The 21035-nt window shown below is 37.9% G+C and overlaps 3 protein-coding genes across 5 annotated transcripts; 1 reads left to right on the top strand and 2 right to left on the bottom strand.

Annotated features, from left to right (window-relative positions):
* Positions 1-963: 963 nt before the first annotated feature.
* Positions 964-4507, top strand: LOC114750436 (two-component response regulator-like APRR2). The gene is made up of 7 exons (XM_028939039.1): positions 964-998; positions 2191-2639; positions 2892-2968; positions 3164-3200; positions 3588-3822; positions 3938-4178; positions 4282-4507. Exons 2-7 carry the CDS (start codon positions 2255-2257, stop codon positions 4402-4404), a joined length of 1098 nt encoding a protein of 365 aa, XP_028794872.1. The 5' UTR covers positions 964-998; positions 2191-2254; the 3' UTR covers positions 4405-4507.
* A 5294-nt stretch (positions 4508-9801) lies between these two features.
* On the bottom strand, positions 9802-12954 carry LOC114750433 (uncharacterized). 3 transcript variants are annotated; one of them, XM_028939036.1, is made up of 6 exons: positions 12875-12951; positions 12741-12791; positions 11314-12276; positions 10417-11148; positions 10219-10330; positions 9802-10114 (listed from the first exon to the last, which is right to left on the bottom strand). In XM_028939036.1, the coding sequence occupies exons 3-5, from the start codon at positions 12148-12150 to the stop codon at positions 10289-10291; spliced, it is 1611 nt and encodes a 536-aa protein (XP_028794869.1). In that variant the 5' UTR covers positions 12151-12276; positions 12741-12791; positions 12875-12951; the 3' UTR covers positions 9802-10114; positions 10219-10288. The 3 variants fall into 3 exon arrangements, with proteins under 3 accessions (XP_028794869.1, XP_028794867.1, XP_028794870.1); XM_028939034.1 differs by lacking the exon at positions 12741-12791 and having other exon boundaries at positions 12875-12954; XM_028939037.1 differs by lacking the exon at positions 12741-12791 and having other exon boundaries at positions 10417-11036; positions 11487-12276; positions 12875-12954.
* Positions 12955-18157: 5203 nt separating this feature from the next.
* LOC114750432 (low-temperature-induced cysteine proteinase) lies at positions 18158-20818 on the bottom strand. The gene is made up of 5 exons (XM_028939033.1): positions 20273-20818; positions 19558-19790; positions 19343-19480; positions 18760-19242; positions 18158-18679 (listed from the first exon to the last, which is right to left on the bottom strand). The coding sequence occupies exons 1-5, from the start codon at positions 20763-20765 to the stop codon at positions 18527-18529; spliced, it is 1500 nt and encodes a 499-aa protein (XP_028794866.1). The 5' UTR covers positions 20766-20818; the 3' UTR covers positions 18158-18526.
* Between the last annotated feature and the right edge of the window lie 217 nt (positions 20819-21035).

Here is a 21035-nt window from a genome sequence, read left to right as displayed (position 1 = left end):
AGCAATAATATTTAACTTTTGAGACTTTCTCTGCGCGTTAAAGGGGAAATAATATTGCCTGCGGATAACTGGTTCTTTTGCAAAGGTCAGTAATATATATATAATCCTAGATTATGTTGACTGCAACATGCATTGGTCGGACTCGAACTTATTTTCTTACACCAATCATTTACATATAAAGGCACAAGCTGCTTTTTGAAAGTGCTGCAAAAGCTAATTAATTATGTCGTTTTTTTAATGCACATATTGATCCCACCAAGATTGACTATTCGGATGCAACCCCTTAGCTCCCCACAGATTACTCCACTATTAAGGTTGTTCAATCGTTTCTGACCAGAAAAAAAAAAAAAAAAGGTTGTTCAATCGTTAATATTCTTCAAGACTGACCCCAGAAAAAAAAAAATCACACGTCAGGGTTACACATATATGCATAAGAGAGGCAAATAAAACACATTAAAAGAAGGGAAAAAGAAAGGCTATATGCTGCGAAATTTCACGTGGGACAAGAAAATAGTAGTTTTGAAATGGAAAGAAAGTCGTAGTTTAGGTGAGAAGAAATTGAAAGATTGATGAGGGGAATGGACCCTACAATATACATACACATACAGCGTTGAAATTAATTATAACTAGCTACTTTGGTGAAATTGACAAATTGAAAAAAATATACATACATCGCTTTGACAACGAAGAGAGAAATCTCTAGCTTGGCGAGGGTCAAGAGCAATTAAAATAATCACGAGGAAGCGAGAGATTTTTACAACTGTCAATTAGGAGTTCTCACATGATCTCCGACCGTACAATCCAGGGACCATTTGGCATCTGTACACATTATGTGATTTTATTTCAACTCACAGAGACAAGTAGCCTGTCAATAGCAACATTGTTGATAATTCTCTAATTTTTCTTTTTCTCCTTTGGAACCATACAAAGTCTTTCTAATAACTTTAAACTGAAAGAATACTCCAGATGTTCTGAATCATTTCGACTCGTAAAACCAGGTATATATTATATTTTCTCCTTCCTCTACTAATTCTCTGTCTCCTTCGTTCCTACTTTTGTTTTGTGGCTTAGATACGTGTTTGCACATGCGTTCAATAGTGTTGGAAGCGAAGAATGAAGGAGAACCAACACCATAAATGATACCAAAGTCCATTCGCTGGCTTTTTGTTATTTGATTTCTTCGCACTCTTTTGGGAAAAGCCTGCTCATGCTGCGATTAGATCATGTTCCTCCTCCTCCTGTTTGTGGTTTTCTTCCTCATCTTCCTCTCCTCATCTTCCTTTTAGGTGTGTTCCCGACCATATAGCTAGGTCCGTGAAATTTCTTTTCTTTCTCGTTCTAGCTAGATGGTTCTTCTGCAACACTACTACTTAATGGAATACTGAAATTAATTAGCTACCAAGCTACTTGATATATAATTAACTTGTCTCAGATAGCCACTTTTTGAATTTGTGATTCAAGTCCCACATATTTATCTTTCCTAACAAAGTAAACTTTTTCCTCGATTTCTTTCTGGTCTGGATTGCATTGCTTACCCCAGGTGCCTTGTGCAGATTTTCCACTGAAACGGTGAATAAAATCATAGACCCCTGATTCCTTCCCTATTTGCTATTTTCAGTCCACATATATAAAAGATCTTTTATGTTGATGAATGACTATCTCTCTCCCGATTGCTTAATTATGGTATTTTCTTCGAATTATGAATCATTATTGTGTATGGTCAACAAACCTTGTATGCATGTCTACATGTGTGTGTGTGTGTGTGTGTGTGTGGCCGCTGAGAGAAATCAGAATCTGCCACACATATATTGCACCCGATTCCAAATTTTAGCAGAAGCTTCCAGCTAGGGTTACAGAAGTTGGTTTGCCTTCTTTATATACTAGAATTCTTAATCTTTAAATGGCTCAACCACTGCTTTTTGTGAGGTTAAATGATATAATTGCACACGTATATGTAATAGGGATATTCAGTAAATGTCCCCCATCTACTTGTAGCATTTCGCATACAAGAATATTGAATGCACTTAAAAAGTATTCAAGTTCACGATTGCCATCAGAGCTACAATACTAATAATTCTTCATGCTAAACGTAAAAACTACAGCCTGTGCGTCTCTACTCTGTCCTACACTTTGCCAACTTTCAATGCAGAGATTTATGTTCTTGTAAATATAATCTTCTGTGTCTCCCAGTGATATGCTAAGAGGAGGGAAGCCCCGAGGGTGATCTGTTGAGAATTATTACAGAATAATAAGAATGTCATCAGAAGGATTCCAGATCCAAGACAAGAAGAACAGCAGGTGTACTGATGAGGAACAGGTAGCCCAGGACACATCATTGGGATCTTCTCAGACAGGCTCGTCCTTTGATTTGAATGAAGGAGCGAGCATAGAAGACAACAACGAAACAGACGACTGTGATATCATCATGGCTGAGGAGAATGATGATGATGATGATGAGAAAGCAAAGGATAGTAATGAAGAAGGTGCTTCAACTAATTATAGAAGCACATCGAGGGAAGGGAACGGAAAAAGAAGAACGGTGAGACAGTATGTTAGATCAAAGATGCCTCGCCTTCGATGGACTCCTGAACTTCATCTCTCGTTTGTTCAAGCTGTTGAAAGGCTTGGTGGTCAAGAGAGTAAGTACGATCTCATCAATTCATTTTAAGACAAAGAAAATAGGTGCGCGTGTAGTTTTTTATTGACTGTATATATATGACATCCTCGTCGTCTTCCATCGAATCTGATAACAGATAAATACTTAATTAAGGATTTGTATATTCTAATTAAATCTTGCAGCTATCTCTATACAGTGTACGTGAAAAAGCAACCTTCGTCGTAATTGTAAATTGTTTATGAAACTTATTACGTTTCTGCATAAATTTGTGCAGGAGCCACACCAAAGTTGGTGCTTCAGCTAATGAATGTGAGAGGGCTTAGCATTGCTCATGTCAAGAGTCACTTGCAGGTATATAACACAAATTACAAAAGTTTTCCTTTAGATGATTTGAGCTAGTTTCGTCCAAAATACATAATTAAGAAAGAGCTATCTATCTTTTTGAATCAGCTTTGCCTTAATTTGAAAATTTTCTTCTTGTTTTTTTTTTTGGTTAATTCTTTTCGTCGTAGTGATTCTATGTTTATGAAATTTAATTTGTTTCAGATGTATCGAAGCAAGAAACTTGATGAGGCCGGGCAAGGTGAGATTGTCGTGTACATATCCTTTTCCATTTTAGGCCAAACAAATCAAAGTTTCCTTTCTATTGCTTTTTATTTTTACGTACATTTTAACAGAAATATCCCGTGCAGGAGTTTCCTGCTTCTTATTATTTCCAAATTACCGAGTTCACCTACATTAAGCTTTTTGATGAACTACTCCGTCTGTCCTTTATACAAGATGTTATTGACATTTTTCATATATATATATTAAGAAAAGTTGTCAGACTATCTGATTGGTTAAAAAACATACCAATATTCCAATTATAAAGTTATTAGTTAAAAGGAAGACCGCGTTATGTTTTCTCATCTTACAAGAGAAAGCAAGTAAAATTATATTACATAAACTAGGAATATATTGCATTATGCAGTTGTTGGACGAAGATACAGATCACCATCAACCCAAATGGAAGGTCTTATGTCTCAGATATCGCATTATCATCAGTCTCGAAACGCTCATCACCAATATTTGAAGATGGGAAACGGGGGAATCATCCTGGCCAGTAATAATTGTAATGACCAAACTAGCGTCGTCGGCCCAGGTCTCTATCTGCCCTCCTTCGCCCTATCTTCACGTCCACACACAAAGCCTCCTGATGATTCCTGGTACGTATAGTAAAGTAACTTAAACATTGGTTCATATATAAAGGATTTTTAGTCTATTGATCCATCAGTTCTACGCACGTTAATTAGCTCTTGTTGTTGTCTTGAGATGTGGCAGGCAGCAATCACATCAATGGCACTTGGATCATCAACCTATGAATCTGCAAGAAAAAAGGTGGCCTCCATTAGAGATGATGAACGCTCATCAATGGAAGTTCAGAAGGTTACCCACCAATCATCACGCTGCTTGGAGTAATGCCAGCTCAAAACCAGATCCTCCACATCATTCAAACTTCAACCACTACTCTCACAATCACAGTAACCATTGCAATAACTTTGAAACCCCGTTTCGGATCCAGGTAACAATAATATAAATATTATATATATATATATATTGAGATCTCTATCTTCTTCTTGTTTTGGAAAACTGGAGCATTATTGATTTTATGATATGGTGTGAAGCTTAACGAAGCGATGCTGCGGGAAGAAAAACAATGGGTGCCTGATGATTTGCAGTTGGAGCTGAGTCTGGGAGGTGGCAAAGACGACATCCAAGAAATTAGCACTGAGCTTTCACTTTCTTAGAACTTCTCTCTATTATTTATTTATTTTTAACACTTGCAAATACCCCCTACATGGAAATCAAAATCATAAACCCGGGCCCACGTGTCAGCCACAAGATCAAAGTATGCGCTTGGTAGAGCAGATAGGACTTTTAATTTGTTTCAGTTATATTGTTGTTAAGTGGGATTTTTTACTGTAAATGAAATGGAACAATGGTTAAGAGTGACTTCCCCTGAGCGCTAGCTAGCAGCTGCCGGTAGTGCCATTTTCTCATAACTATTTATTTTACCATATATATTGAAGGAATTAAGTTGGCAATGGCCAAAAAGCCAAAATAAATGAATTTTTGAAGGAAAGGTGGATCAATCTCATAATTAATTAGGTGGTTTATACTTTTAATTTCAAATATCTAAATTAAAAATAATATATGTATATCTATTACAACGACCAAATTGCTGGAGTATGATAAATGCACTACTTGAAACAAAATGATGTTTAAGCAAATTTTGAGAAGAGTTAGACCAATCCGTTTTTCTTTAATCAAAATACGAGGTGTATATATATTTATATATATATATATTCTCCTAAAATTTAAAAGTTGGACGCGCGACCTAATTCTCTTAATTGTAAGCTGGGGCATAAATTTCTTAATTTAAGTTCATAAATCTGATTATTTGGGGTGCGAATTTTTAATATAATCTTATGAGCAAAAATAATAAAGTAAAACTAAATATTGCAAATAAGAATCAAAGATGTTGGTTAAAAAAAAAATTCTAAGATACAGCAAGTCTGTTATAATATGATGCCAAAATAACCCAATAAGTTCAAAGACAAGATGAAAACCGCCCTTTTTAAATTGCAATTGCCCATCAAGATCATCTACTTTAACTATGAAATTTTGTAATACCTGATGATGTCAAGATGGGTCGGGTTAGGCAATTAAATGGCTATCTAATTGATGCTTAGGGAGTGTTTAGATGGAAATCAAACCCTGGTTTTAAAAATACTTTTACGGTTTACGAAGTAAATATATGAACGAGTTTGTCTCGTTTTACTGAAAAAGCTTTTTAAAAGCATTTTTTAGGGTTGCCAAACACCCCCTTAATACAATGAAATTGATAGTAGAGGGGCACTACAAATGCTATTAGGAAAAAATGCAAATGGAGTTCGAGAAACAAATTATTCATAGAATTTCTTACCATCTGATTTATGTAATATATGTTCTCTTGAGACCGACACTCAACCTCTTTGTTTTGTACCTTTGTGAATTTAATTATTTTAATGACACAATAATTGTGACTGCACCTTTCACATTTCTTTCGAACTAAACATTGATATTTTATCAGGAAGAATAACATTGTGGGTAGTTTTACTAAAAAAAATTTATGTGAAATCAATATTTAGTAAAGCCGTTGACATTAGATACTTAAATCTTATATTTTATTGTCCAAATCATATATAAGAAAAATCATATTTTCAAAAATTAATAACAAAAGATGAATTTTCATAAATTATTTTTCAGTAGTATCAACTATTTTAACATGTGTCATCCTGTGCACATCGCATAGCGTGGAGAAGGTTCTAGTATTATATAAAAATATAACATATAAAATTCATAATTATAAACAATGCCTCTATTCATAATTATAATTATAATTACGCCCTGTCCCTAAGCACCATGTCTATGTATGTATTCATATTTCTATATATTATGTGATGGCACATTATTTTTAGGAAAATTTCTCATAAATATTTGTTTGGAGAATTAGTTGCCCAATAATCTCTTAAATTTGAAAAATGTTGCAAGGGATCCCGATATATGAATACATACAATATCAAATTCAGGAATGATTGAGTAATTAATTCTCTAAATTAAATTGGTAACAAAAAAATTAATTCTCTAAATTGGTAGTTATAGTTAAATTTCTCTTATTTTTCTCCGCATTTCTCTTCCCTCCTTTCTCCTTTAATTTTCGGCTTTTGGAATTTTTCCCTCCGCCCCCACTCGCACTCCCAACCGTTACCCATCATATCACATCAATATTAGATATTTCAAAAGAAAATCTAAAAAAAATAGCTGTTAAATTTTAAAATTTTAAAATAGAAATTATTAGAAAAATATGTTATCATTTGTTTTTTGAGTGTAGTCATTTTCTTTTTATGAGTATAGTAGCCTGATTGGAAATTTTGAAATTCAACATTCTTTCTTTAAAATTTTCCCTATTTCATATCTCAATTCTCAACAATTCTTTTTCTCCCACGTTATAACTTTCATTTACGGTGTGAATCGATATCAACTGAGTATTATATATCTGAATTGAGGCATAATATTCATAAATTATTGTTTCTAAAAAAATTATATAGAGATTTTTTTTTTATCAGGACTGTTAGAGATACTTAACATAATCACCTTATTGTGAACATAAACGAGAATTCAAATTTTGGATGTCATGTGGCGAAGTAATGCCTTCCGATAATTAAGATAAGGGAAAAAGACAGAAAAATGCACCTTTAATTTCAGAAGCCCAGAAACGTCCGCTGAATTCAAGAAATCCCATTTTGGTACCATGAGACCAAATTGGGATTAATATGTAAAAAGAAAAGACCAAATTGCCCTTCATTTTAAATATTATTTTTAAATATCACAGCCCCTACTGGCCGGCCGGTCACCGGAGCTCCGGCGGAGGCGGTCACCGGAGCTCCGGCGACCAGCCGACACTTGGTCACCGGAGCTCCATCGGTCGGATTTTTTTTTTTTTTGAAAATTTGTACAACTTCAATATAACGTTAACAACTTTTGTAATGCTATTAACAACTTCAATATAGCAATTAACAACAGCTTTATGGGAAATTCAACAAACTCCGGTGACCGGAAACAATTTTTTCGAAAATTTTTACAACTTCAATATAACCGTTAACAACTTTTGTAACGCCATTAACAACTTCAATATAGTAATTAACAACAGGTTTTCTGATAAATTCAACAAATTCCGGCGACCGGAAACAATTTTTTTGAAAATTTTTACAATTTTACTATGACGATTAACAACTTTTTTAATGCGATTAACAACTTTAGTATAGCAATTAACAACAGCTTTTCTGGAAAATTCAACAAACTCCGGCGACCGGAAACAATTTTTTTGAAAATTTTTACAACTTCAATATAACGGTTAACAACTTTTGTAACCCTATTAACAACTTCAGTATAGCGGTTAACAACAGGTTTTTGAGTTTGTTAAAAGCATTACTGAAGTTATAAAAATGCCACTTTTTGAATTTTTCAAAAAACTTGTTGTTAACTGCTATATCAAAGTTGTTAACCGTTATATTGAAGTTGTAAAAATTTTCAAAAAAAACGTAATTGTTAACGTTATACTGAAGTTGAAAATTTTACAACTTCAATATAACGATTAACAATTTTTGTAATGCGATTAACAACTTCAGTATAGCAATTAACAACAGCTTTTCTGGGAAATTCAACAAACTCCGGCGACCGGAAATAATTTTTTTGAAAATTTTTACAACTTCAATATAGCGGTTAACAACTTTTGTAACTCTATTAACAACTTCAGTATAGCGGTTAACAACAGGTTTTTGAGTTTGTTAAAGGCATTACTGAAGTTATAAAAATGCCACTTTTTGAATTTAAAAACTTGTTGTTAACTGCTATATCAAAGTTGTTAACCGTTATATTGGAGTTGTAAAAATTTTAAAAAAAACGTAATTGTTAACGTTATACTGAAGTTGAAAATTTTTACAACTTCAATATAACGGTTAACAACTTTTATAATTATATTAACAACTTCAATATAGCAATTAACAACAAGTTTTCTAGGAAATTCAACAAGCTCCGGTGACTGGAAATAATTTTTTTTGAAAATTTTTACAACTTCAGTATAACGGTTAACAACTTTTGTAACGCTATTAATAACTTTAGTATATCAGTTAACAACAGATTTTTTTGAAAAATTATATAACTCAAAAACCTGTTGTTAACCGCTATACTGAAGTTGTTAATAGGGTTACAAAAGTTGTTAACCATTATATTGAAGTTGTAAAAATTTTCAAAAAAATTGTTTCCGGTCGCCGAAGTTTGTTGAATTTTCCAGAAAAACTGTTGTTAATTGCTATACTGAAGTTGTTAATAGCATTACAAAAGTTGTTAACCGTTATATTGAAGTTGTAAAAATTTTCAAAAAATTGTTTCCGGTCGCCGGAGTTTGTTGAATTTCCTAGAAAACCTGTTGTTAATTGTTATATTGAAGTTGTTAATGGCATTACAAAAGTTGTTAATGGTTATATTGAAGTTGTAAAAATTTTCAAAAAAATTGTTTCCGGTCGCCGGAGTTTGTTGAATTTCCCAGAAAACTGTTGTTAATTGCTATACTGAAGTTGTTAATAGCATTACAAAAGTTGTTAACCGTTATATTGAAGTTGTAAAAATTTTCAAAAAAATTGTTTCCGGTCGCCGGAGTTTGTTGAATTTCTCAGAAAAGCTGTTGTTAATTGCTATATTGAAGTTGTTAATAGCATTACAAAAGTTGTTAACCATTATATTGAAGTTGTAAAAATTTTCAAAAAAAAAATCCGACTGACGGAGCTCCGGTGACCAATTGTCGGCGGGTCACCGGAGCTCCGGTGACCGCCGCCGCCGGAGGTTCGGTGACCGGCCGGCCAGTAGGGGCTGTGATATTTTAAAAATAATATTTAAAATGAAGGGTAATTTGATCTTTTCCTTTCACATATTAATCCCAATTTGGTCTCATGGTACCAAAATGGGATTTCTCGAATTCAGCGGACGTTTTGGCTTCTGAAGTTAAAGGTGCATTTTTCTGTCTTTTTCCCTTAATATGAGTTAAGATAAGGATGGGAGATTTATTTATGTACCAGAATTTTGCAGCTCATTTATGAGTAGCAACGGGCAACGTCTCACCAAATTGCATATGGTTTATGGTTATTGGGATCACAGTCGCCGTCAACTTATGCCTGTCACCGCCATTTGCCATCCCTTCATAATTATTTCCTCTCCCCCTCCTGTCATCGTCTCCCCGTCGCCATTTGTCATCTGTTTTTCTTGGCTTCCGACACTTCACTTTCGCTCTCCTTTTCACTTTCCACGACCCCCATAATTGCAACAATTCAGTATATTTCATCTTACAATGTTCATATTTCGTCCCACCCAAACCCTCCAAATAATCCACCGCGCTTCTACTACATTAGAAGTAGCTTCGAGCAATATTTAAAAGAATGGCTCTCCCTCTGCCATTTTTTTGCCCACAAACCCAATTTCTCTGATCGTTTTCCTCTTCGTCAGGGAAGTACTTGACTTTCTTATATTTAGAATGGAGGGATTCAGGTTTTGTCAGAGCATCTAGCACTGAAAGCACCTTGATAGAAAGACTAAAAATTAAAAGGAGATGGTTCATACACTAATATTCTGAATTATCTTCACGCACTAATTGATAATCGTATTTACATAGCTGGTTATATATTTCGAAATTTCACTGAGAAACTTTGTCTTGAGAAAAAAAATGAAAATAAGCAATCTCGCATGAACATTGACAACCACTTGTTGTGTTCGTCACATACAAATTCCTGATGCCTGGAGAGTCAGCACAGACAATAAGAGAAGACGTAAAACACGAGATTTCACAAGCTAGCTCGCGCTTGTCAATTGGCAGCATAACAGAAGCTTTACTTTTATTGATCACCAAAGGACTTCGACTGCTTTCTGTGCAAAACGCACAAATGAAGATGATAAAAAACAGATAGGAAAGAAAGACCAAATTTATACTTAGACGGTAAGAATCAATTCGCTCCAACTGATGTACTCACCTGCAATATCATGGGAAACAATCCACATGAGCTCGCACCAAACATGATGAACAAGCCAGAGTTCCATCTCTTATGATTTTAAACGATGAGATTTGTTGGAGGCTATTATTTCCTGCGCGGAAAAATTACATGTGAGCTTTCATCTTTCTCACTACCTGAACACCAAGGAAGATACAAACATGAAAAATGAGGCTACACCTGAGAATAGCGCGCATGATCATTGTGCAAATTCGAGGTTTTTACTATTGTTTCCCACTTGGTATTATTGCTGGATGTTGTATGAGAGTCCTGGTATATAGATTGGGAATGATTGCTTAAATTTGATTGCTGCAATGGATTCCTTCCTGAAACCAAAGGCAGGGCACGCCAGAGCCATGACTCAGAAGGCGATCTCGGTAATGGTGGGGGAACAGGACACAGAACAGATTCACTTGAATTACTATCAGCTATTACAATTTCCCTGTTGTTGGTATCTGAATCCATCGCCTTCTTCTCTTCCAAGGCTTGTAGTTCTTTTCCATCTTGAGAAGCTTCTGGAGAAAATGAATGTGAAGAAGATAATAGTTTTACCGTGCTTGCAGAATCTATGTACAATGTCTTCTCCACTGTTGAATTACTTTCTTCATTGTTTCCATGGCTTCTGCTCTGGAAGTTCAAATATCTGCTAGATTGACTAATATTCTCAGCCTCTCTAGAATCACAAAGCAACTTTGCTCCTCGAAGTGGATATTGAGGTCTACTTCGACAAGGAGAAACTCCAGCAGCAGCAGTTCTTGAACGCCTGAATGGAGACAACCTATCTTGTTGCTGCGACTCACCTGCATCATAAGTAAACCTACATGATTGACTCATCCACTTCTTCCTCGCCTCCCTCGTGTCCATTGATACGGTTTCAGAGCTCGACTTGTTCTTATAAATAGCATCAATGGCCTGCAGGAATCATGCATCCTTGTGGGTAAATGTATTGGCACACAAAACACTAAGGGGGAAAAAGAAGTGTCTGCGTCAGACAATACTTTTATCAGACACAATACAACATTTTAATTCAGACATGAATGTTTCAAATTTTGTGTGTGTGTGTGTGTGTGTTGTTACCTTTTTTACCATAGGAGCTGGGCTATAAGATCGAACATGAGATTTTTTGTTTTGTTTAGAAACCTCGTAAGCAGCAGTAGACATGGGAACTATGTTCCTCATTTTCATGCCAGGCACAGAATTTAGCAAGCACAGCGAATTCTTAAGGCGTAGTTGGGGAAGCAGCCCACAACCTTTTGCCGAGCCATTTGCAGAGTCATATTTATCGTCTTCACTTTCTTCTTCAGTTTCACATTGGTTAGAACTTTGTATAATGTCAGAGATGTAGTTCTTGAGCAGAAGCTTCTTTTCCTCACGAAATGATCTGTTAATTTCTCTAGCCTGTTCTACCACCACAGATTGCTTTCTTGAAGCATATTCTGGAACCTGTAAAGTCATTGCTTTAGCTGCGGGCAAGAATCGGTTCATCATGAAGTCCCTGATTTTCTGATCCGTGTGAAATGTTCCAGACTTGTTCGCATTATAACTATTTAATTCTAACCCACTCATCCCACTTACACTACAGTTCATTAAGACGGATTCTGGAGGCGAAATTGTATCAACGGCATCAGAATAAACGTTGTCATCATCATCATCATTCCCATTGGTCCTTCTTCTCTCATCTTCTGTTTCTTTGCTCCACGTGGGAGATTGAGCAACAGGAGGCTCCTTCGGCTTGGATCTTCCGAGGATGTTTTCCCAATTGAGGGGAACAGTAACAGGTTCTGCTAGTTGTTGCATAGTCGAATCTGATTTAGGGTATAGAAGAATGTGCTTTTTGTCCAGTGTTTTCTGCGATGCAGCAGAACGTCTCACAGACAGAAGAGGGGCTTCAATATTCAATCTTTTTTCGTCCATCTTGGTCAACAATTGAACTGTATCACGCGGCCCCTCACAATTCAGGAAAAGGTTATGAACAATGTCAGCAGTGAGGCAGAAAATGTCGGGTAAGAATCACTAGTCCTCCTACCATGAAATTAAAATCTGGATAAAGACAAAGAAAGAAGAATAAGATTATTAGCAGCAGGAGACCTCCTGGCTGTAAGCACTCAGTACAGCAGAAGCCATTAACAGGTTCTATATTGGGAGAACGCAAAAACAGATCCAAAGACGCAAATATTGAGCAGAGTTTACCCCACCATGACACTGAGCAGAGAAACAGAGAAATATGTCATAATTCTGTATCGGAAGGCTGGGTAAAGAGCCGTGATTCCCCATTTGTACAGAAAGGTGAAAAACAATTGAACATGACAACGCCTTACATCTCTCTCAGTATTACACTGAACAGAGGAAAGACTATATGCTTTGTTATCAGTATCACAGGCTCAGACTCAGAACCACCAAACCATGAACACCAACAGAAAAAATAATAAAATAAAAGAACATGCTGTAGAGAAGAAAAAAACAAAACCATCTCTATAACAAAAAGGATATGAAATGACGCGCACAGCAACAGAAGCGAAAGGTTTCGGGTTCCTTGACCAAAGTATTTGACATGGCTGTAAAGAAACAAGCTTAAGCGGAGAAATCCAGAAAGTGGAGTAAGACATTGAATGAGGAGTAAATAAAAGAAGAGGGTTACCTGGAGAAGGAAAGATTCAGATGAAGATGGATCAGAAGACAACGGTAGGTTGCCGGGCGATGGGAGGAGAGGGAATGAGTGAGGGGAAAGAAAAGCAGAGGGTTTAGGGATGGAGACAGAAGCTTTAATATGCATCTTTTGCTTTCAAAGCATGTTTCACGGTTCGTTCTAGCTGTGCGCAGATGGAAAGTAGAGGCTGCCAACACAGTGACGGTACATTCTCAAATCAAAACCGTCCTCGAATATCCAAACGACAGTATCCCCGGCTTCACTGGACTTTACTCCCTTTATATATTGGTATAACTTATTTATCTATCTACCATACTCCATTTCATGTGCTTACTGATGACACTAAGTATAGACCGTGCTAAGAATGTGAGCTAATTATAGATTAAAGACGGGAAGTGTGGGGTATAAAAAGGAAGAAATAAATCACAAAAATACAAGGGGTTGAATCACATGATGTGAATGTGAATACGTGAATACGTAACAAGTAGAGCCGGTAATATGGGTTGTAACCCGCGGGCCAGCCCGCCAACCCACTCTAAAGAGGCGGGTTAGGGTTGGTTTTTTTCTAGCCCGCTGAAAAACGGGTTACATCAGCCCGGACCGTTTAACCCGCGGGTTAAAACGGGTTAGCCCGCGGGTTGGCGGGCTGGCCCGTATAACCCGTCATTTTTTTTTTTTTTTTTTTCGGTTTTCCCTCCGAGAGACCGAGACACTCCTCACTCCTGCCTGTCTGACTCCACATCACTAAGAGTAAGACACTAATCATCTGCAAGCCAGCAAGCGCAAGTCATAACCCTAAGTGGCTAACAGGCTAAGTCCCTTCCGTAACTCCGTTTCCGTCTTCCGAGTTCCAACTTCCGGCCTTCCAGTTTCAGCCGTCCGCAGTTCCGCACTAACCAGTAACCCTTCCGTCTTCCGACTTCCGGGTTCCGGCCTTCCAGTTTCAGCAGTTGACCACTCCGCTCGTCACTCGAGTAGTCGAGTACTCGTCTACTCGACCGGTCGACCAGCCGTCCCCGACGACTCCCCCCCGTCCCTCGCCTCACTCGCTCAGGCGCTCGGCGGCGTCGGCGCTCCATCACGCAGAAGCAGAGTCCGAGAGACCGAGACAGCAGGCTCTCATCTCACACAGACACCCCTCTGCTCTGACCCTCTCTCAAGTCTCGAACTCAAATCCTCAACCTCAATCGAGGCTCACTCTCGTCTCTGGCGACTACCGACAGCGACTAGGGGCTCTTGGAGTTGGTGGCTGGTCTGAGTGGTCTCGCACTCTCACTCGCAGGTCATCTGCCGCAGAGACAGAGATCGCGTTCGCGTCGCTTGAGTCCGTCTCCCTTCTTCATCGTCGTCGAGCTCCAGCCTCCAGTCCGGGTTCTTCGAGCTCCATTGCTCCAAGTCTCCCTCTTGCTCCGTCGGTGAGTGCGGAACTGCTAATTCATTGGAATACTGGATTGATTAAGTCATTAATTTAACACTTGTTAGTTGTTAAGGCTGAGACTGAGATTGTGACTGGAATTCTGGATTGATAGATTGATTATTCTTTCTTCAGTTAAATTTCAATTTTTTTAGTTATGTTTGGACGGTTTCGGTTTGGATCTGATTGAAATAGATTAGTAGAATTTAATTTTTTTTTCAATGTTTTCTTGTTTGTGTAATTGTTGAATGGAAATATGGAATATCTTTTGCAGTATACGTTGTTAAACCAAAATGGGTGATGAGGCACATAAAAGAAAGTATGTTGACAATGCTGCTGAAAGTAATACTATTCAAGATGAATCTGCTCCACCCGTGTCTTCTATGCCTGAATCAAATAAAAGGGCTAAAAAAACAACATCTGAGGTTTGGAAGTTTTTTACTAAAAGTATTATAGATGGCAAAGAAAAGGCTACATGTAATGGGTGTGGAAAAGTGTATTTAGTTGGTGGTAAGGATTATGGGACTTCAACTCTCCGGCGTCATGTTAATGTATGTGTGTCTCTTCCAAAATATAAGAACATTGGTGCCATGATGATAGATCAAGCAGGGAATGTGAGGGCTAGACAAATTGATCATAACAAGGTCCGGGATAAGATTGCTTTTGCTATTATTAAACATGATCTTCCATATTCCTTTGTTGAGTATGATGCAATTAGGGATTTACTTTCATATTTAAATCCTGATTACAAGAACATTACTAGAAAAACTGCTGTGGTGGATGTTTGGAATTTCTATCTTAGTCAAAAAGAGATCCTAAAGAAAACATTAGCAAACAGTCTTTGTAGAGTGTGTTTGACTTCTGATTGTTGGACTTCTATAACTGGTGAAGGATATCTTTGTTTGACTGCTCATTTTGTTGATGATAAATGGAAGCTTAATAGCAAAATCCTTGCATTCTCTAAGATGGATCCTCCTCACTCTGGGATTGAATTGGCTAAAAGGACACATGATATATTGAGGGATTGGGGGATTGATAAAAAGGTATTTTCTATTACTTTGGATAATGCTTCAGCAAATGATAATATGCAAAATTTGCTGAAAGAACAATTGAATCTGACCAATAGCTTGATCTGCAATGGAGAGTTTTCCCATGTGAGATGTTGTGCCCATATCTTGAATCTCATAGTGCAGGAGGGCTTGAAAGTAACAAGTGATGCTATGCATAAAATTAGGGAGAGCATTAGATATGTAAAGCAATCACAGGCAAGGTTCATTAATTTCAAGAAATGTTGTGACAATGTTGGGGGTATTGAAACTTCAATGGGTTTGAGGCTAGATGTACCGACTAGATGGAATTCAACATACACAATGCTTGAAAGTGCTATTAGATATCGTCGTGCTTTTGTTAATTTAGCTTTTCATGACACCCATTACCACTATTGTCCAACAAATGAAGAGTGGTCTAGAGCAGAAAAGATGTGCACATTCATAGAGCCTTTTGCGGTGATAACAGACATGATTTCTGGCTCATCATATCCCACTGCTAACATGTATTTCATGCAGATATTTACAATTGAGTTAATGTTAAAATCACATTTGGATGATGAAGATCCAGTGATTCGGGATATGGCTGTGAGAATGGTTGAGAAGTTTGACAAATATTGGAGTGATTATAGTGTAATTCTTTCTCTAGTGATTGTTCTTGACCCAAGAATGAAGTTTGATGTCATAAAGTTTTCTTACTCAAATCTTGATCCCATCAATTATAATGATAAGGTTGAAAACATTAGGAGCAAGTTATACTATGTTTTCAATTATTATAGAAATATGGGATCATCAACTTCATCTTCGGTCCCTTTTGTTGGAGAATCAAGTTCAACTTCTAATCTCAATGTGAGAACTGAGATGGCAGCACCACCTTCTGACTCTACCTCTCATGATAGTGATGATGAAGGCACCACCTACTTGAAAGCTTTTAGGGTGGGTTTGAAATTCTTTAATACTTATGACTTAAATGTCTTTTTTGCTGTCCCTTTTCATTACTTAGCTTTTACTAATTCTTTATTTTAATGATTAATACTGCAGAAATATCTTACATGTAAGAGCAAAGATGCCACATCAATTGAAAAGTCTGAGTTAGACTATTATTTGGAAGAAGTGCCCCTTGATCCTAATTTGTTTGTGAAATTTAATGTTTTGGAATATTGGAAGACTAATGCAGCTAGGTTTCCATGCCTTTCAAAGATGGCATGTGATATTCTTAGTATTCCAATTACTACAGTTGCCAGCGAATCAGCTTTTAGCATTGGTTCAAGGGTTCTCACAAAATATCGAAGTTCTCTTCTTCCAGAAAATGTTCAAGCTCTTATTTGCACTCGGAATTGGATTCTTGGTTTTCCTAGTGGTAATATATTTGTTTTGTATATATTAAGCTCACCATAGTAGTAAATATGCTAACACTTTTTTTTTTATATGTGGCAGATACATCCGAGTCCGACACCAAGAAGAAGGACATTGTTGATGTTGATCTTTTGGATGCTTCAGATATTGCTTCTAATGTTATTATTGCAGATTGAAAATCATTAGATTAGACTTATTTTGTTTGAAAACCTTGTATGATTAAGACTTGTTGAAGGCTTGAAGCCTTGAAGGTTATGTTTCTAGTTTATGTGTTGGATTTGCTGATCAAATCTAGATTGTATAACTTATAATTGTATTTTGGTGATAGTTTGGATAAATTTATATTTCAAAAACATGCTGTAAAAAACGTAAAAAAAAAAAAAAAAAAATTGGCGGGCTGGCGGGCCAGCCCGCCAACCCGCTATGGCGGGTTAGGGTTGGTCTTTTGCCAGCCCGTCAAAATACGGGTTGAAGCAACCCGCACCGTTTAGCCCGCGGGTTGTGGCGGGCTGGCCCGCAACCCGCGGGCCAGCCCGTTTTCCCAGCTCTAACGTAGAGATAGACAGTTCAGAGAAGACAAAGTGGGTGGGGAGAGGGAGGAGGGAAGAGGTGGGGCCCACTAAATTTAGTTGACATTAAAGGGTGAGTCCTCCTCCTCCGCCCTGCGCCATGACCATGCGTCCTTGCCTATGAATCATTTGGGTTGGGGACAAAACCCAAATAATTACACCCACTCTCCAGGGGCAAAGAGCCAAGAGGACGTGCCTAAAGACAGACAGCCTCATAAAGCAAAATTCCACTACGGCTCAAGCCAATAATTGAAACGCCCCACTCTCTCCAAATCTTTCTGCTTTTTTTCTTCTTTTTTTTTTTTCCAAAGACAAGCCCAAAATATATTACAGATCAAATCTAAAAGTCCACTCATTGGCTCTGGACATTTATTATTGTGTTCACCGGTGTTATTGACTTCTTTCATAATCGGCTATTGCCAGTTTGGAGTCAATTTTAGCCAGATACGCCCTTCTCTGATTCTGGATTTTGTCTCCCGTGAACTTCCGTACTTTTCTATTATTTTTTATTTTTTTATTTTAAATAGGATGGTATCGCTAACTCCTCCGGTATCCCACACCACATTGGATGCAGACTAATCCGGAGCGCCCCCCAGAAGAGGACTTTCCAAGATTCAAGCCCATGACATATAGGGACGTGACGCCTTGCCTTCCCATTTGTGATCAGTCGGACCCGCCCTCCCGGGCATTATTTTTTATTTTCTTTAAAACAATAGAGAATCTCTCTCCCAAGTGTGTGAATGAGAGCGAGAGCCGAAGGCCCCTTCTGCGGCTTTATGGTTGAAGATGATAGGATGAATTTTGTAAGACCTTATTGCTAATGAGTAATGCCACGGCTTCCCTTGATATTCAAAAGCGAAAAAATAAAAAAAGAAGTGAACAATTCTCGTGTAAAAAGTAATAACGATTATTATTATTTTACCGGTTTAAAAGTACTTCATGGATGATACGCCACCGAGCACTCTAATCCAAGGGTTTAGAATAATATAGGACGCCCATGAGTTTCAGCAACAAACTGAAACCAACATTCCAGTATAAATAGAGCACATTATTACTGTGTGGATGATACAGAATCTGCAGAAACACAAAGCCTCGTCTTTATCACCTTCAATGTGTTCCTGATTTGGTTCACACTACCTGTTCTGTGCCCATTAACGCCTACATGGAAATGGAAGCAGCCAAGTGATTCTGCTTCTGATTCTACAGAAAAAGATCAAATTACTACTGACAAGGAATCACTTCGCATCAGTCTTCATGTTCAGCGCATTGCTGCTGCGAATGGGTTCCTCTTCAGCTCCAGGAGACGGTACGTCTTTCTCTCCCCTGCTTCTCTTTCAACCTTACTCCATGGAAACTTGTGCTTTGCCATCTTCTTCTTCTTGGCAGCCACCCCCATCACGTCTCCCGATTTCTGCGTTAAAATTTTATCAGAGCTTGTCATTTTTAAATGAGCATTCGAAATACGATTTTCATATAAACACAGTTTCTTACTTTGAGACACAATCCCTCTTGAACGTCACAAATGGGGTAGTCACTGGGGCAACAATAATTTGTTCCGCAGCAGCAAACAGCATTCTCATAATCACAGCAACCATAGATCAGGCAGAAATCGAGTGAATCCAAAATGCAACAACATGTTTGATCTGCAGCACAAAAGAAGAAGTCTCCGCATTTCCTTGGTGAAGGCGACGGAGGAGGAGGAGGAGGCGGTGGCGTTACTGGTGGCGGAGGACCAGCTGGGGATGGTGCGGAGGACTCTTTGGTTGGGTATGAAGCCATGTAAGCTACTCCACATTTCCCATATTTCTCAGCACCGTTCCTTTTAAGTAAGAAATAGCCGTCTAGTCCCCAGCTTGTTCCCCAGGAATTCTTCACAATCCAGTAATCCTCACCATCCTCTGAACCATACCCCACAATCAAAACCGCATGATCAATATCTTCTGGATCACTTGAGCAACTCCCATCATAAATCCCCTGTTCAAACAATCACAAAACAAATTCTAGTTCCTCAAACTCGTAGTCATCCCCTGCTTTTTATTGACTGATTTATATCAGTATGACTAGTTCAACTTACACCAGTATAGAGTTGGAAATCAATTGCAGAGCCATCCATGCCCACGCTGATAGGCTGCTTCACTGTTGCACACAGAAGAGCACTCTCTGTTCGTGCCACATCCTTATATCCATCAATGCCAACCACTTTTCTCTCCTCCTGATTCACCAAAAGGCTCTATAAAATTACGCAGAAAGAAACATATCTATCCATTTCCTCTATGAGCAGAACAATACCTTAGTGATGTTGCAGGTTCCATCTGCTCCAGTATATGGATAATTAGTTTCTGTGTCAATCCCACCATTGCTTATAACCCATTCGAAAGCGTAATCCATGCTCCCTCCGTCACATCCATCATTAGTGGTGTCACAGTCCACAAGCTCTTGTTCTGAGAGACTAATGAGTTTCCCTGTGACTATTGCATTTATTCCTTCCATGGCTCCCGTGGAAGAGAAGGCCCAGCAGCTTCCTGATGAGAAGGTCAATCAGAGGTATGTTAAATATTACGAGTCATGAATGCATGGATAAAAAGTCTCATAATTGCTCGTTCTAATAAATTAATACAAGGGGCAATATAAGAAGTATAAAAGAACAAAACTATTTCAGTAAATAAATTCAGTAGAAGGAACCAGCTCCAAGAAAACGTGTCAACAATAGTTGTCAGTGAGAAGAAACTTGGTTGGACCATTTATATCAAGGACTGCTAAATTGTGGTGCGCCACATAATTATGAAAATTAAAGTAGACCCGCAGCTACATGTGAGCAAAGTGTCTCAATGATTATTACTTAGATTGTTAGATGCACCAGAAAGTAGTACTATGAAATGGGATTAGGTGAAGAACATAAAAAGTGATGAAGTGTCATTCCACCATCAGAAGGAGGGAAAGTGATTATATAAAAGATAATAACCGCATTAAGCTTAAATTTCAATAGTTAAAAAAAGAAGCTTACCACAATCTTCTTGGTTCTTAACACCAGTAACAACCCCCTTCGTTCTCCAATCTAAGGAGGAAGGCGCATCTTCACAAGACCCGTCCTTTAAATGGAAGCCTCCATTCATGACGCTATTGTCCCTTGTCTTGATAGGCTTCTTCATCTTTGAAAAATATTTTGTCCTGAACTCTTCATTGGTCATATCAGCAAACCTGTTCAGACCCAAACGGTGCGCATTGGGAGAAGTCATCATTGCATTCTTCTCTACAACATATTTGAGATTCCTCTTGAAGTTCTCCAACCTCATGGCTGCTTCTTCTGGGTGTCTGTAAAACCTTCCATGCTCCCTCTTCCAACGTTGGAACAGCTCGAGCACTTGTTCCTCGTCGGAAGGATACTTGTCAAGTTCATAGCCTAAGATGGAGTACTTACTGGGAACACCATGAGAGAGACAAACCAACGAACCCCAGATGAAGAAGACAAGAGAGGCCTGAAGTTTCTTTGAACTCATTATCTCCTCTGGGTTACAAGCAAATGTTGGTGAACCAGAGGGTCTTTGTGTTGCATTATAAAGGGAGCAATTGAACGCCCAAGTCTTGACCAAGCCTACCAGTCAGCTCAAGGGCAACAAGCAGCCAATTCTCTACGTAAATGGACTTGCCCTGAGACTTGAATGACCTGGGGGAAAAAAGGGTCGGATGTAATTGACCATAGGGCTAACTTAGTAGATAAGAATAATTTCATATGATTTTTTTTGGTAGCAAATTTTTCAGGTGTTTGT

Source organism: Neltuma alba, unplaced genomic scaffold (genome assembly GCF_004799145.2).
Source record: "Neltuma alba isolate B1F8T4 unplaced genomic scaffold, ASM479914v2 tig00006442_pilon, whole genome shotgun sequence".
Classification (NCBI taxonomy): Eukaryota; Viridiplantae; Streptophyta; class Magnoliopsida; order Fabales; family Fabaceae; genus Neltuma; species Neltuma alba.
Note: the sequence above shows the minus strand (reverse complement) of the source record. Positions and strands in the feature narration are given on the sequence as shown.

Bases quoted from the DNA above. Each gene is read 5' to 3' on its own strand.
- LOC114750433 (XM_028939034.1), bottom strand. From the start codon at position 12,150: ATGGACGAAAAAAGATTGAATATTGAAGCCCCTCTTCTGTCTGTGAGA. The intron at 11,149-11,313 runs GTAACAACACAC...TGATTCCTGCAG, and splicing joins CAGCTCCTATGGTAAAAAAG to GCCATTGATGCTATTTATAA. The intron at 10,331-10,416 runs GTGTAGCCTCAT...TTTTCCGCGCAG, and splicing joins ATCATGCGCGCTATTCTCAG to GAAATAATAGCCTCCAACAA.
- LOC114750436 (XM_028939039.1), top strand. From the start codon at position 2,255: ATGTCATCAGAAGGATTCCAGATCCAAGACAAGAAGAACAGCAGGTGT. The intron at 3,201-3,587 runs GTGAGATTGTCG...TGCATTATGCAG, and splicing joins ACTTGATGAGGCCGGGCAAG to TTGTTGGACGAAGATACAGA. The intron at 4,179-4,281 runs GTAACAATAATA...TATGGTGTGAAG, and splicing joins AAACCCCGTTTCGGATCCAG to CTTAACGAAGCGATGCTGCG.
- LOC114750432 (XM_028939033.1), bottom strand. From the start codon at position 20,765: ATGAGTTCAAAGAAACTTCAGGCCTCTCTTGTCTTCTTCATCTGGGGT. The intron at 19,791-20,272 runs GTAAGCTTCTTT...CCTTCTCATCAG, and splicing joins TAAGAACCAAGAAGATTGTG to GAAGCTGCTGGGCCTTCTCT. The intron at 18,680-18,759 runs GTAAGAAACTGT...ATTTTAACGCAG, and splicing joins AAGAGGGATTGTGTCTCAAA to AAATCGGGAGACGTGATGGG.